Source organism: Microcaecilia unicolor, chromosome 1 (genome assembly GCF_901765095.1).
Source record: "Microcaecilia unicolor chromosome 1, aMicUni1.1, whole genome shotgun sequence".
NCBI lineage: Eukaryota > Metazoa > Chordata > Amphibia > Gymnophiona > Siphonopidae > Microcaecilia > Microcaecilia unicolor.
The window spans coordinates 302,487,956-302,500,950 of NC_044031.1; the positions used below are offsets into that span (position 1 = coordinate 302,487,956).

The following is a 12,995-nucleotide window of genomic DNA, read 5'->3' on the forward strand; positions in this document are numbered from 1 at the left end:
CCTGAGAAATAATCTAGTTAGTACCAGCATTTTTTTTTCATCTTCCTGCCAAGGCTTACTACCGGCATAGCGCCTGAGTTGAGACATTTGCTACATTAAAAGCATTAAAAAGACTCTTACGGCCGTGTCGAGTTTATGGATTGTTCAATAAACTCTGAACTCAAGAGCATAGTCCAGTCCTCCTTTTGAGTCACTTTCGCTGTTTCCTGTGTGATTGCAATCCTGCAAAGGTTTTTTGTTCTTCTGTGCATACATCAAAAAAAATACCTAAACCAATAAGGGAAGTGAAAAAAAAAGGCAAAAAAGAAAAAAATAGAAAAAAAAATATTTCCCAGGGAAGTCGCTATTTGCTAGAAAAAAAGGTACTCACGCACCACCAGATGGTGGGAGGAGCCGTGGAAAGCCTGTTCTCTCCTCACAACAGATAAGAAACTGCTGGTCATGAAACTCTTGCGGGAAAGCACTCACGCGTGTACAGTGGGAGCACTGCGCATGCTCTTAAAGCAATTCTAGATTTTAACGTTCTGCACCTGGTGACATGGATGACGTCACCCACATGTGAGAATATGGCCTGCTTGTCCTCGGAGAATTTCAGCTTCCACCAAAAATATATGGTCATTTTTAGCCAAAATCAAAAATGGTCAAAAAATAAAAACCTTCTGCTGAAACAAGGTAGAAAAAGAATTTTGGGCCTGCAACTTTCCCTCTCCTGGGAGACAGGGGAAAGGAGATGGGATTTGATACACTGTCTTTCTGTGGTTACAATCAAAGGGGTTTAACATATTATACACAGGTACTTATTTTGTACCTGGGGCAATGGAAGGTTAAATGACTTGCACAGTCACAAAGTTGGATCCAGGTAAAGAGATGGAGTGGTCTATGAAGAGGCTGTAGCTTTTCACAACATGCTCAGAGTTCCTCTCTTCTTCAGGGTACATATAGCTGCCATCTGCAATTCATGCTTATGGACAGGCAGTTCCAAAAGCCCAGGTCCCAGCAGAAGGCCCCAACATATGCCAAAACAGAGAAAGGGATTTGGATTTAGCTCATGCCTTTTTCAGTAGTACCTAAAGGTTAAGTTACTGTCCCCCATAGTACTTGCAATCTAAGCTTATATCTAAGCAATAGAGGATTAAGTGACTTGCCCAATATCACACACAGTAGGATTTGAACCCTGGCTTTCACCAGTTCTAACCACTTAACTACTGCTCCACTCAACAAGCCCGCTCATCTCTCAGCCCAGCATGTCCTTCTGCCTTCTTTGCCATCCTCATGGACTTTACCTTCTGGGTCCTGTTGAAATGCCATTTTATAAATACATCCAATGTACAAATGGTCAGTGAAATCAGTCATTTATTTTAGATCTTCATATCCTTGTCAACAAGAAGGAATAACCAACTGGGACCTTAGTCTCTGCTAGGTTCTCCTACTGTTCAAAATAGATACATTTTTATAGTCTAACCCACAGATGAGGTCATGAATCCATTCCACTGGGGGTGGGGGGTAGACAGACTACAGATGGAAAATCACAGGACCATAAATATATCACTTTGGAGCCTTAGTAAGGAAAAGAAAAGAAAACAAACATTCCTACAGACAGCTCATCTTTTAGCTATTGCCTGTAGTGCCTGGACAATCCTGAAGTTAAAGGTGAAGACCGAAAGAACAAATCAATCATATAAATTAACATTTTCCACTATTTTTCAATTATAAAAGAATATAACCCTTCATTGACCAATTCCACAGTCCCTACCTTCTCTCCTTTTTTTACTTAGAGGCTTACATAATTATTCTACATTCATTGACTGTGCCTGTTTACCATGGTTAAAGACCCCAAGAGTCCCTTCTGGAGCTAACAATGCAATGTGAAAGTAAAAATGGCTGTGTTCTTTATGCAAAGGTCTGCTCTGTGCTGAGCCCATAGTCATTGCAGGTTGCCAAATATGTGAAGCTCAGTGGCTTTTTTATCTTCCAAACTAAGCTGCATGATAGGATTTAGAACAAAAACGTGTTACAAAAAAACAAGGATCTACTTTGTTTGCTGCTGTAAATGATCCTTAGTACATGACAGGTGAGCTCTTAAAGAAACACAGTAAGGTGGTTTTTAGTTTGTTTTGTTTTCAGTGAAGCTGGACATGGTTGTGCTGTTACAATTGGAATCAGGAAGGTTCTGGATGTTGCAGGGATATTGGCCAGAAGATCTCAAGAAAGACCCCAAAGGACTTTAGGCCATGAGAACAGAATTTATTTTATTATGTATATTTTTATCTTGTAATCCATCTAGAATGTTAAGATAATGCAGACTATAAATAAAATAAAATAATGCAGATTTAGATTATTCAGTGCCTACTCCCCCCTCCACTATGCCCCCTTGAAATCTCCAAGGATCTCCAAGTGTAAGTTGCCATTTACACATGTATCCAACCTACACATATAAATGCTACTATTTACACATGAAGATACTTCAAGAACAACCTGTGTCATAGAGCAACTTCTATGATTTTCCACGAGTGGAAAATAACATGAAAAATTTTCTGGAGGATTGTTACTTGCTGTTTGAGCTCTGCTGCACTGTTCGTTACAGAGGGGAGCCTTCTAGGCTACTCACAGCACAGGGACCCTGAACACCACAGCAAGGAGAGGTCCCTCCCAGTCAGAGCCGTAGCGAGGGGAGCTGACACCCGGGGCGGGTTGCTGCTGCGCACCTCCCCCGCGGGTGCAGCATGGCGCACCCTCCTCCGGCTAGAGCGCACCCCCCCCCCCCCCCCGGAGCGCATACCTGCGGCGAGGGACGGGCGGGAGGGCCGATCCGCCCCGACTGCACGTTGCTGGGGTGTATCGGCTCCGCACTGGTTCACTGCTCTCTCTGTCCCGGAACAGGAAGTAACCTGTTCCGGGGCAGAGAGGGCAGTGCACCAGCGCGGAGCCGACACCCCCCAGCGGCGTGCACCCGGGGCGGACCGCCCCCCCCCCTCCTACACCACTGCTCCCAGTGTGATGTTACAATCAAGTATCCTTGTGCAGCAGCCACTCCTGGAACATTTTAGAGATAGCTCAGAGATACTTTATCCTTTACTTGGTGATAATATTACCTGGCAGTAAGAAGGGAAAGGAATAGTGAGTGTATTTACTATTCAGCACAGATACAGAAAAGTGTGCTGAAGAGTGAAGTGATAGCAGGCATAGAGGACCCACAACTTGGTTTTGATGATCTGAGGTGAAGTGCACAAGGGGGCTGAGTGATACATTTCTGGTGGTCAATGTATGGCCCACTGGTTGAATGTAGGGGAATATGTGACAAGGGGTAGTAGTAAGGGGGAGGGGAGGTGATGGGGGGGCAGGGGAGGGGAATATGTGACAGGGGGCAGGGTGAAAGCGAGAAAGGGTGGGGAGAGGATCCGAAAAGGATATGTGTGGGCGGGGAAGGGGGCGTGGTGTGGATGGGACAGGGGGCGGGGCATGTGTCCTCTTTTTCAAAGGACAAAATATGGTAACCCTAGTGTAATATCCCATGATATGGGTATTACTAAGACAGCAGTTCCCTGCCAGTGGGCTGGAGAGAAGATTGTGAGGCCTGCCCATGGGATGGGTTGGCAGAGAAGTTGCAGAGATAAAGCGCTTCCTTGCGATGAGGGCCAGCAGGGGTGGAGTTGGAAAATAATAAAAGGACTGAAGGGTACAGGAGATCTTTGGTTGCCTGTTTCCCTGTCAGGACCCTTGGGGGATCCTGGAGTGAAAGAAATAAATGCAGGCTGAGTAAAGGAGTAGTTGCTGCCCCTCTATGTGGCAACTGAGGAGACAGAGTGGTTTTGTTTTTGGAATGAGAGGAGAACGTGTGCTCCCGGACTGAGAAGGGAGTACCATTAGTAAGCCTTTCTTAAGCTCCTAACACCCTGGATCTCTATTCTGGACCACTAACCTACTCCCAAGATCAACTGCAAGCGAATTGGTGTATATGTGATCCCCTGTGACAGGAGATAAGAGAGTGGTTTTGTGGCCCAGGTAGGGGTTTTGGACCTGAGCTAGTAGTGGCGAGACCCAGGTTACATGAAACTTGCACCAGCAGCATCTGGAACCCCAGTAGGTCTTATGGATGCACATGTTCAAAAAAAACTCAACTAATATACTTTCTCCAAACAGTAACAGATCTCAATTACCTTCTTCCTTAGGAGTTTCTTTAAGCCCTGCTTTGAAAACACCTCTTCCTATTCCTGGGAATAATCCTGTTATTGGTGAATAGGGTGGGGGGGGGGAGCTCCTGTAGATGGTGTGCTTTTCCCCTCAGAGTCCATAATATCCCCAAGCAACTCTGCTCCATTTCCTTCACCACACCCAACTGTTTTGGCAACAGAAGTAGAACTGGAGTTACACCCTGTGGATAGTGACCTTGGAAGATTACCTTAAAAGATGCCTGGACTTTGCTCCAAAATAAATTTATTTTTGACTGTGCTAAACTGAAATGTAAGCCACATTGAGCCTGCAAATTGTTGGGAAAATGTGGGATACAAATGCTACAAATAAATAAAGATCAGGATTTCAGGCTGCAAAAAAATGAGAAGACAATTCAGAAATCAGATGCTCAAGTTCAGGCAGTACAGTCTGCTTGAGTGGCTCATATTAAAGGTGTTTCAATATATAAAGTGGAGGAGTGGCCTAGTGGTTACAGCACTGGGCTTGACATCCAGGGGTGCTCAGTTCAAATCTCGTTGCTGCTCCTTCCGATCTTGGGCAAGTCACTTAACCCTCCATTGCCCAAAGCTTTCTGACTACCTTTCCAGCTTTAGACTCCTGCACATGTCCCACTCTGGCTTCAGGCTGTGTTATAGTACTGAGAATGTTTAGTTTCTGACTTTAGGGAAGAAATTTGTTTAGGCAACAAGACCCTGGTTATGCAATTTGACATGTCAAGTGCCTCTAATGTGGTGGATCGTGATCTTTCGTTAAATTTACTAGACCAATTTGGGATTTGGAGAAAGTCTGGTCCTGGTTTCAGGACTTCCTGAAGTCTAGATCTTACAGAGCAAAAACGTCAGGCGCATTATCCTCGCCTTGGTCTCCAAATTGTGATGTGCCATAAGGTGTGTCATGATAGCTCCGCTAGTGGGGAGACAAGTCAAAGGGATTCCATCCTTTTACTTATGTGGATAATGTCAGTACTTACATCCTTGCTATGATACTACATCCAAATCAGTTGTTCTATTTTCTACCTGCACCCTTCACCTCTCTAACCCCCCTGTTTACTAAGCCACGCTAGCACTGACTGAAGTGGGCTTTAAGTTTTAAGAGGTGTTGGGTTACTCAATCTGCTTCACTACTCTTGTAAAACAGAGAGAAGTGTCAGAGATTGAGCAGACCTAGGGAGCTCAAACTTGCTGAGGCACGTGGTACCAGAAGAAAACAGAAGTTCCAGAGATGGCACTGCCAACAGATATATAGAGAAAATCTAGGAGCAATAAAAGGTGGGGGGAGAGCCAGCCTGAAGGGGTGGGAAGTAAAGACAGGATGGTGAAGGCTACCTGGTAGAGTTAGGATGGGAACAGGGACTAACTGGAATGAAGCTGGAGGAAATATACTGGAAAAGAATGTGTGTGTGGAGTGGGGGGGGGGGGGGGGAGATGGTTTTACGGAAAAAGAAAAAGTGTGTGGGAGTAGACTATTTTAGTTACACAGAAGCAATGACAGCAGTTAAGACCATTAGGCCTATCCAGTCTTCCCATTCATACCATCCACTATCTCTTCCTCTCCTTTAGAGATCCTATGTGTTTGTCCCATGATTTCTTGAATTCAGATTCAGTCTTCGTCTCTACCACCTCCACCAGGAGGCTGTTCCACACATCCATCACCCTTTCCGTAAAATAGTATTTTATTTATACATTTTTAACCCACCTACTAACTAAGCGGGGTACACTATATATACATATGAATTAAAATATTAAAACAAAATACTAAACAAATTTTCACCCAGAATCATACATATCAATACATTGAGTCACACATCTTAATATACAGTACAAAGGGCTTTGCCCTCAGCCTATACCAAAATAGCACACACAAACAATTATTATTAAGTTGCTTCTTAAAAAACACTCATCTCCTTCACTGTTACAAAAGGGATTTCCACCAAATCATGATTTATGCAATCAAGACTTTTTGGTTTCTCACTCTTAATTTTTGAATATTTATATAACCATTCTTTCATATTAACAGCATACAGCGGGGGCTTTCTAAATGGTAGAGTGTAACCCAAACCTTGGTGTTGTGACCTTAGTGGGCACTCCATAAAAACGTCATTGGCTTGTGCCTCCAGAGGGTCACATGCTTTCTGTGGCCGCACCAATGGGGTCACTGCAACAGAGATTGACGAGCACTGAGGTAGAGTATGTTGTGAAGATCATTGACGTGTATTTCTATCTTAATGCAATGTGAATTGTATTCTTCTAACAGCAGAATATGAAAAGCATTCCCAAGTCTATCCCTTTTCATTTTCATCTAATGTCCCCCACCCCTTTATTCCAGAGATCCCTTTCAATTAAACGAGACTTGCCTCCTGTGCATTTATGCCATAGAGGTATTTAAATTACATCTCCTCTCTCCCACCTTTCTTCCAAACCATACACATCAAGATCTTTATGCTTTAAGCTAAAGCCTATCATTTTCATAGCTACCCTCTGAACAAACTCCATTCTGTTTACACAGATTACTCCAAATGCACCTGAGCAGCCAGGCTGACCATATTAAAAAAGGGAGAGGCCCTCAGGACAGCTATGTCATTGGAAAAGAAGGAGGAATCCTCTCCCTCCCCAGCCTGCTTTCTGCTTTGCCAAGCAATGATTTTGCATATCACACTGAAGTTTTTTGCCAATACAGCCCCTGCTAGAAAAACTGTGAAGATCACTGTACTACATAATAGAAACCACTGATGAAAAGTTCAGTCTGTCATGCGTGCTATCAGTGGCTTTTCTATGCTTTGAGTAAACTATTAAAGCCGGTCTTCTAGCTTTAAGTGCTGAATGCTATGTACACGTTCTTAGACTTGCCTTATCTTGAAACCATGCCAGAAATGTAATCAAAGATTTTATACACAAGGCTTATCTCAAGGCCAAGTTATTTCAACAAACAGTGCTGGCTTGATTGCTCAGTAAACTCTTACTCCAAGCCGGCTTCAGAGCACAATGGGGGCAATTCTATAACAGGCTCAAATGAAAAGTATAAGCACTGGCTAATTAGAAAACTAGTGGATCATAGTCACAGTATGAGGCCCAGGATCTTCACCACACTCTGAGTGACCTGCTCCACACCATAAAACATTTAAAACATTACAGAATAAAATGAAACAAAAGACCTTAAGGCTAAACAGAAGCAAATGGCTCAACAGATTAAAACCTGCATTCTCACCACTGCAAAAGCATCACCTGGCAATACCTTATGTTAGTAGAATTAGACCCTTCTGTCCTGTTGTGAACAGCAATAAACCTCCCAGACATCAAAGAAGCTGTCTTATAAGTATTTACCATAGTAAATCTAAACCTGCAGAGGTCAAACTAACAGAAAATTAAAACAGGCAGGGTTTTTTTCCTCTGAAAGACAAGCAAACGTTCATCCTAAAAAGTGAATGCTCAGCACTAAGAACAGAATTGCAAAAAGCTCCTCTAGAAATGTTAAAAATAAACTTTCATTACACCACCTGTCCTGCTGTAAAACCATGTTATTACAGAAGCAACATAAGTGTTTCCAAATAAAAGTTGTTCTTTGCCTACATTCCCCCAAGGACTGGGGAGAGGGGAAGAGACAGTACTGTGGCCTGGAATGATTTGGTTAAACGAATGTATTGTGATCTTTCACTTTCACCAGTTAAAACGCAGTTCAATACCCTAGCTGCAAAGCTACAGCAATTCCCAGACCACAGATTTCTCATTACATGCCCCTGCGTCTCATTTAGACGCTCATCAGAGTTCAGAAGCAGGTACTGGGAGTTAACAGGTTCAAACTTGGCCTCTTTGCACTCCCTACTACAGATCTCCTGTGCTGGCAGGGAGAAGGACAGCCATATGATATGGCAGTTTCCTGCAGGGAGAATCCTGTATGCTATGCACCATTATAACCGCCTATATACGATGCTCCTTATAATGTCGTGTTTTCCAACCTTGTCCCTCAGGCGCACCATAGTCGCCAGAATATCCAATCGCGTACGAGATGTGCATCCTTTGCAGAGCCAGTGTGTAGTACACACTGTGTACACCTCTGGCTCACGCATATTCATTGTGAATAGCCTGAGGACCCGACCTGTGGCTGTGTTAGGTAGGCCTGCAGCACTCCTATAATTCATAGATAACGGGGCACACAAGCTGTACAGAATGATGCACTTTCAAAACAGTCTCCATTCACTGTAAGCAAATATACTCTGGTCTATGTCCTTCATAGCATACAACAGTGACATTAGCTCTAACTGTTCATTACAAACGAAATGCACCCTACTGTACTACCCCCGCAGGCCACCTGCGACCCTCCCCACCACTCTCATCCTTCCAGCTGTCTGCGCGTTCTCCTCTCTTTCGGCCTCTCCACAACCCCAGGGCTGCATGACGTCACGGGAAGAGCGTTCTCCCCCCGCTCTCCGGCCGTGCACCTGGACACACGGAAGGAGGCCACTCACCGCCAGCTGGAGCTTCCCTCCCCTCCCGCGACCACTCTCACCTGGCAGCTTCAGCGCTCGAGACAGAACGGTCGCCATACTAGACTACGACCGTGAACGCGTGCGCGGGTGCAGAGCAGGCTGGGAGGTGTAGTTTTGTTTGAGGGTGGAGGGGCTGACAGGTGGGACTTTGTCAAAGCTACAGCGCTACAAGGCACCATACACACACTTTGTTACTGATGTAGGACTCCTTTCCCAACAAGCATGAGTTTAAAGCATCAGCATATCAAATCGTATCTTCTCTTGTTTATAGGGTGTAGCTTCTCTCTTGTGGGGTTTTTTTAAATGAAAGAGTAAAAGGCTTGCATGTCCTTGAAGATGTAGAGGCCTAGTGGGGAATGCCTTGATCTTGTAGGCAGTGTTGCTTCATTTTAAACGAGCTTTGTAACCAAAACCGAATTAGGTTGTACTTTACAGCACAAGTAATTGCTGGGAATATACCCCTCTGAGAATTAGGGAAGGGTTGCAAGCACCAAAGGGGGGGGGGGTATCTCTAGACTTAAGAGGAGGTGCTGAGAGCACAATACACTTGTGACAACTGGCAGGGTGACAAGTACCTTGCTGGCGATAGCCCCCAAAATTAGCAAAACCTCTTGTTGCAAAATAACTCTCCTCTCGTGTGTCTGGGCAAAAAACTCTTTATTTGGGAGTCAATCCCCTTCTTATATACTCTATGAATATTCATGGATATTACATGTATTATCATTACTATTGGTTACATTTTGCTTACACAACCATGATCATGCATTGCTTACAAGAACAACTCTACATGAACAGCTCGTGAACCTGCTCAGGAATGTACAAACATCACCTGCTATTCTGCTACTTTCTCAGGAAAGAACAAAAACATCACATGCTAGATTCTCAGGAATATACAAAACATCATCTGCTGCCTGTATCCAAATACATTCTATCTACATCTCCACCTTTTTTTTTTTTTTTTTTAATGAAATCTCCGTGGTGTGCCAGCTGGAGATGGAGGTGGAGATGTTTGTAATAGCTTATAAACATATTGAGCAGAGTGACGTGTTGGAGCGAATGGACGAGGAAAACATAAAGAAAAAGGTTAGGAATGCATTGTATACAACAGCAAAAAATAGTGAAAACAAAAATACCAATGACTAAATACTGGATAATAGGGCGGAGCCAGGTCCAAGGGATCCATTGCCACAATTGATCCCATACATCAGAGAGTAGGTTATTATGAATAGTAATATGAGTAGTTAAATTCCGTAGGAAAGCTAATTGTTTGTCAATGGCCTTTGAATTGTCAGATAAATTAAAACAGCACATGTCCTGAACTCTTCGCAACCATGATGGTTAAGTAATAAAAGATAATCAATGGCTGCTCGATTTTGTAAAACTCCATGACGTAATTGCTGTTGCTCAGCATTAAGTAAACTAATAGCAGTGGAGGTTGCATTGATTGATTTAATTGCCCAACAGGCTAATTCACGAATATTTTTTGCATTTGCCGCTGCCAATGCAGGGACACCTATTAATGAAAATGCAAGTGCCAGATATTCAGTTTGACTCAGAAATTTAACATTATCATTGCAATTGGCAGCAAGGGTCATACGCTTGGATCGCATATGTGAGGAGTTAGAAAATAAAATATGTTTACTGGGAAGTACCATAGTGAGTCGACTTAGACAGCATGTAGTACCATCAGATATATTAGCTGGAATATAATTAAAGGTATACATTCCACATGACCAAAACCAGCCAGGGGGTAAATGAGTAAATTTATAAATATATGAAACATTTTCGTAGGAGCTACAATTTAACAAAGTTGGTCCAAAATTAACACAATTTGATCGGGTACAATTAACCATACGAGCACATGTCATATTGATACTAGCTATTTGATTGGTTCTCACATGCATTGCCAAAGTAGGCGGCAACAGGGTTTGTGTTCCCCAATTATGGTATTCATAAGAAGCATTTCGATAGGATGAATTAACAGGAAGCTGTGAATAAAACCAAGTATCATTTTGCATATCTTTAGGATCATGACATACTGGAATCAGGCAAGTTGCCAAAACTTCTCCAACTGCCTTTTGATGAGAAAGACAGAAATCAGTTTGGTTCAGTGAAATTGCAAACGCTTCCCAAATATTTTTTGTGGGAAGTAATTGTGACTGTCCACAAGGTGTGTACAAACAACAACACAGTAGAAGCAATGTAATGGAATTAGCATTAAGCGCTGCAATAATAGCCACTACGAAGTTATCATCAGTCTTTTCAATATGAGCTTTTTCTAAAGTCTCTGTAGCTTGTTGACTCAAGGCTTTAATTTGTCCCCAAGTAACAGGAGCATTAGGTTGACGAGTCACTGACCGTTTGCGTGTTTGCATCTGCGGTCCTTGAAGGGTGAGTGTGAAATTGGGAATTGGGTTGTGAAGACCTTGATGCCACGACATGAGGTTTCACCCACTTTGCTGGAATCCACACCGGGCCAGAATCTGTTTGAACAGCAGCGTAACCACGACCCCAGGTAAGGAGAGGCACAGGGGAACTCCACTGATCAGAAGGTAGTTGTCGGTATATGACCAAAGGACGAGATAAAGGTGGGGCAGGAGTACGAAAATGTTGTTCAAATCTGGAAGAAAAAGTTTTTGTAGCAGGATTATTGATGAGATTGAGATGATTCAGTGTGTAAAGGATTTGTGCTAAGCATTCATCAATGCTTACTCTATGACGGAGAATACCGTCTTTTTTTGTAGTCAGATTACTTAAAGCAGTTTTCAGTGTGCGATTAGCACGTTCAACAATAGCTTGACCAGTGGAGTTATAGGGGATACCAAAAAGGTGCTCAATATGCCAGAGGGTCAGGAACTCCTGTAAGGAGGTGGAAGTATAAGCAGGGGCATTGTCTGTCTTGAGAGTTTTAGGAACACCCATGACCGCAAAAGCTTGGAGAAGATGAGAGCGGACATGAGATGTAGTTTCCCCTTTTTGTGCAGTGACCCACAAAAATCCAGAATGAGTATCAACAACCACATGAAGCTTAGACCATTGACCAAAAGGGGGAAAGTGAGTAACGTCCATTTGCCAGAGGCTATTAACTTCCAGACCACGAGGATTAACTCCAGGAAAAAAGGTAGTAGGAGCTGAAAAGGAACATTGTGGACAATTTTTGATAATAGCTCTAGCTTCTTCTAAAGAAATTTGAAACTGGCGAGCTAGGCTAGGTGCATTTTGATGATGAAGTTCATGACTGCAGTGTGCTGTGGAGAAAAAATGAAGATGGCGATCCGCTCGAGCATTCCCTTCAGACAGACCACCAGGAAAAGGTTGATGACTGCGGATATGACCTATAAAGAGAGAAGAAAGGCGATTCTCCAAGTAACCTTGGAGGGTTAACAGTAAAGCATAAAAAGAGGCATCCATTTTGAATGATACATAACTGTCGGGCATGCGACGGACAAGATTAGCACAATATTGACTGTCAACAATAAGATTCAGTGGTTGATCTGAAAATAAAGAAAGAGCCAGGATGATGGCAGCAAGCTCTGAACGTTGAGCAGAGGTTTGTGGAGAGGTAAATTTGACGTGCCATTTGTTCAGATTGTACCAAGTAACCACCCCACGAGTGGGACTACCATCTGTAAAGACGGTGAGAGCAGTAGGGAGTGGACGTAAAGAAATGGGATCATGAAGAGTGATTGGCAAAATGGATGTGCCCTGTATGCGAGGGTCTTTAGGATAGTGGCAATCTATAATACCAACATAAGTGGCTAAAATAAATTGCAAGTCGTCGGAGAACTGAATCATTTTTTCCCACTGCCACAAAGAATGAGGAATGATGAGTTTAAGAATGTCGAAACCAGTCATGAATGTTGCTCGCTCTCGAGCTTTAGTAATCAGCAAGGCTAGTTGCTGGGGCCATTGTGTAATAGTAGAATGGAGAGTATTCTGTAAATAGACCCATTCTATCAATTTCGGAGGAGTTGTATCTTGATATAAGACACCAAACGGTTGTCGGTGGGTGGGGTCTTTGAGAACGCAAAAACAAAAAAGGGCAAATGCATCTCGTCTATCTGTCCATTTTGTTTGTAAGATTTGATCCAATTGTGACAGAATTGTTTGTTGCGATGCAGTGAGTGTAATTAATTCAGCAGGTGTTTTATGACCTTTTAATGCGAGAAACAGGGGTTGTAAAAATTCTGTAGGAAGTTTCAAGTAGGGACGTAACCAATTGAGATTTCCTAAAATCTCTTGTAATTGATGTAATGTCGTGGGAGACTGTAAATTGAGATGAGGAGCGACAGGTTGGGCTGCAGCTTTAGTCATACAGAAA

At 43.1% G+C, this 12,995-nt stretch overlaps 1 protein-coding gene across 1 annotated transcript in view; it reads right to left on the bottom strand.

Moving 5' to 3' along the window:
* Nucleotides 1–8,752, bottom strand: part of FAM234B (family with sequence similarity 234 member B) — a 74,313-nt gene extending 65,561 nt beyond the window's left edge. The window contains exon 1 of the mRNA XM_030207607.1: nucleotides 8,695–8,752. Within this exon, the coding sequence (XP_030063467.1) occupies nucleotides 8,695–8,731 (37 nt within the window). The 5' untranslated portion in view covers nucleotides 8,732–8,752. The remainder of the gene's footprint in view (nucleotides 1–8,694) is intronic.
* Nucleotides 8,753–12,995: the final 4,243 nt, after the last annotated feature.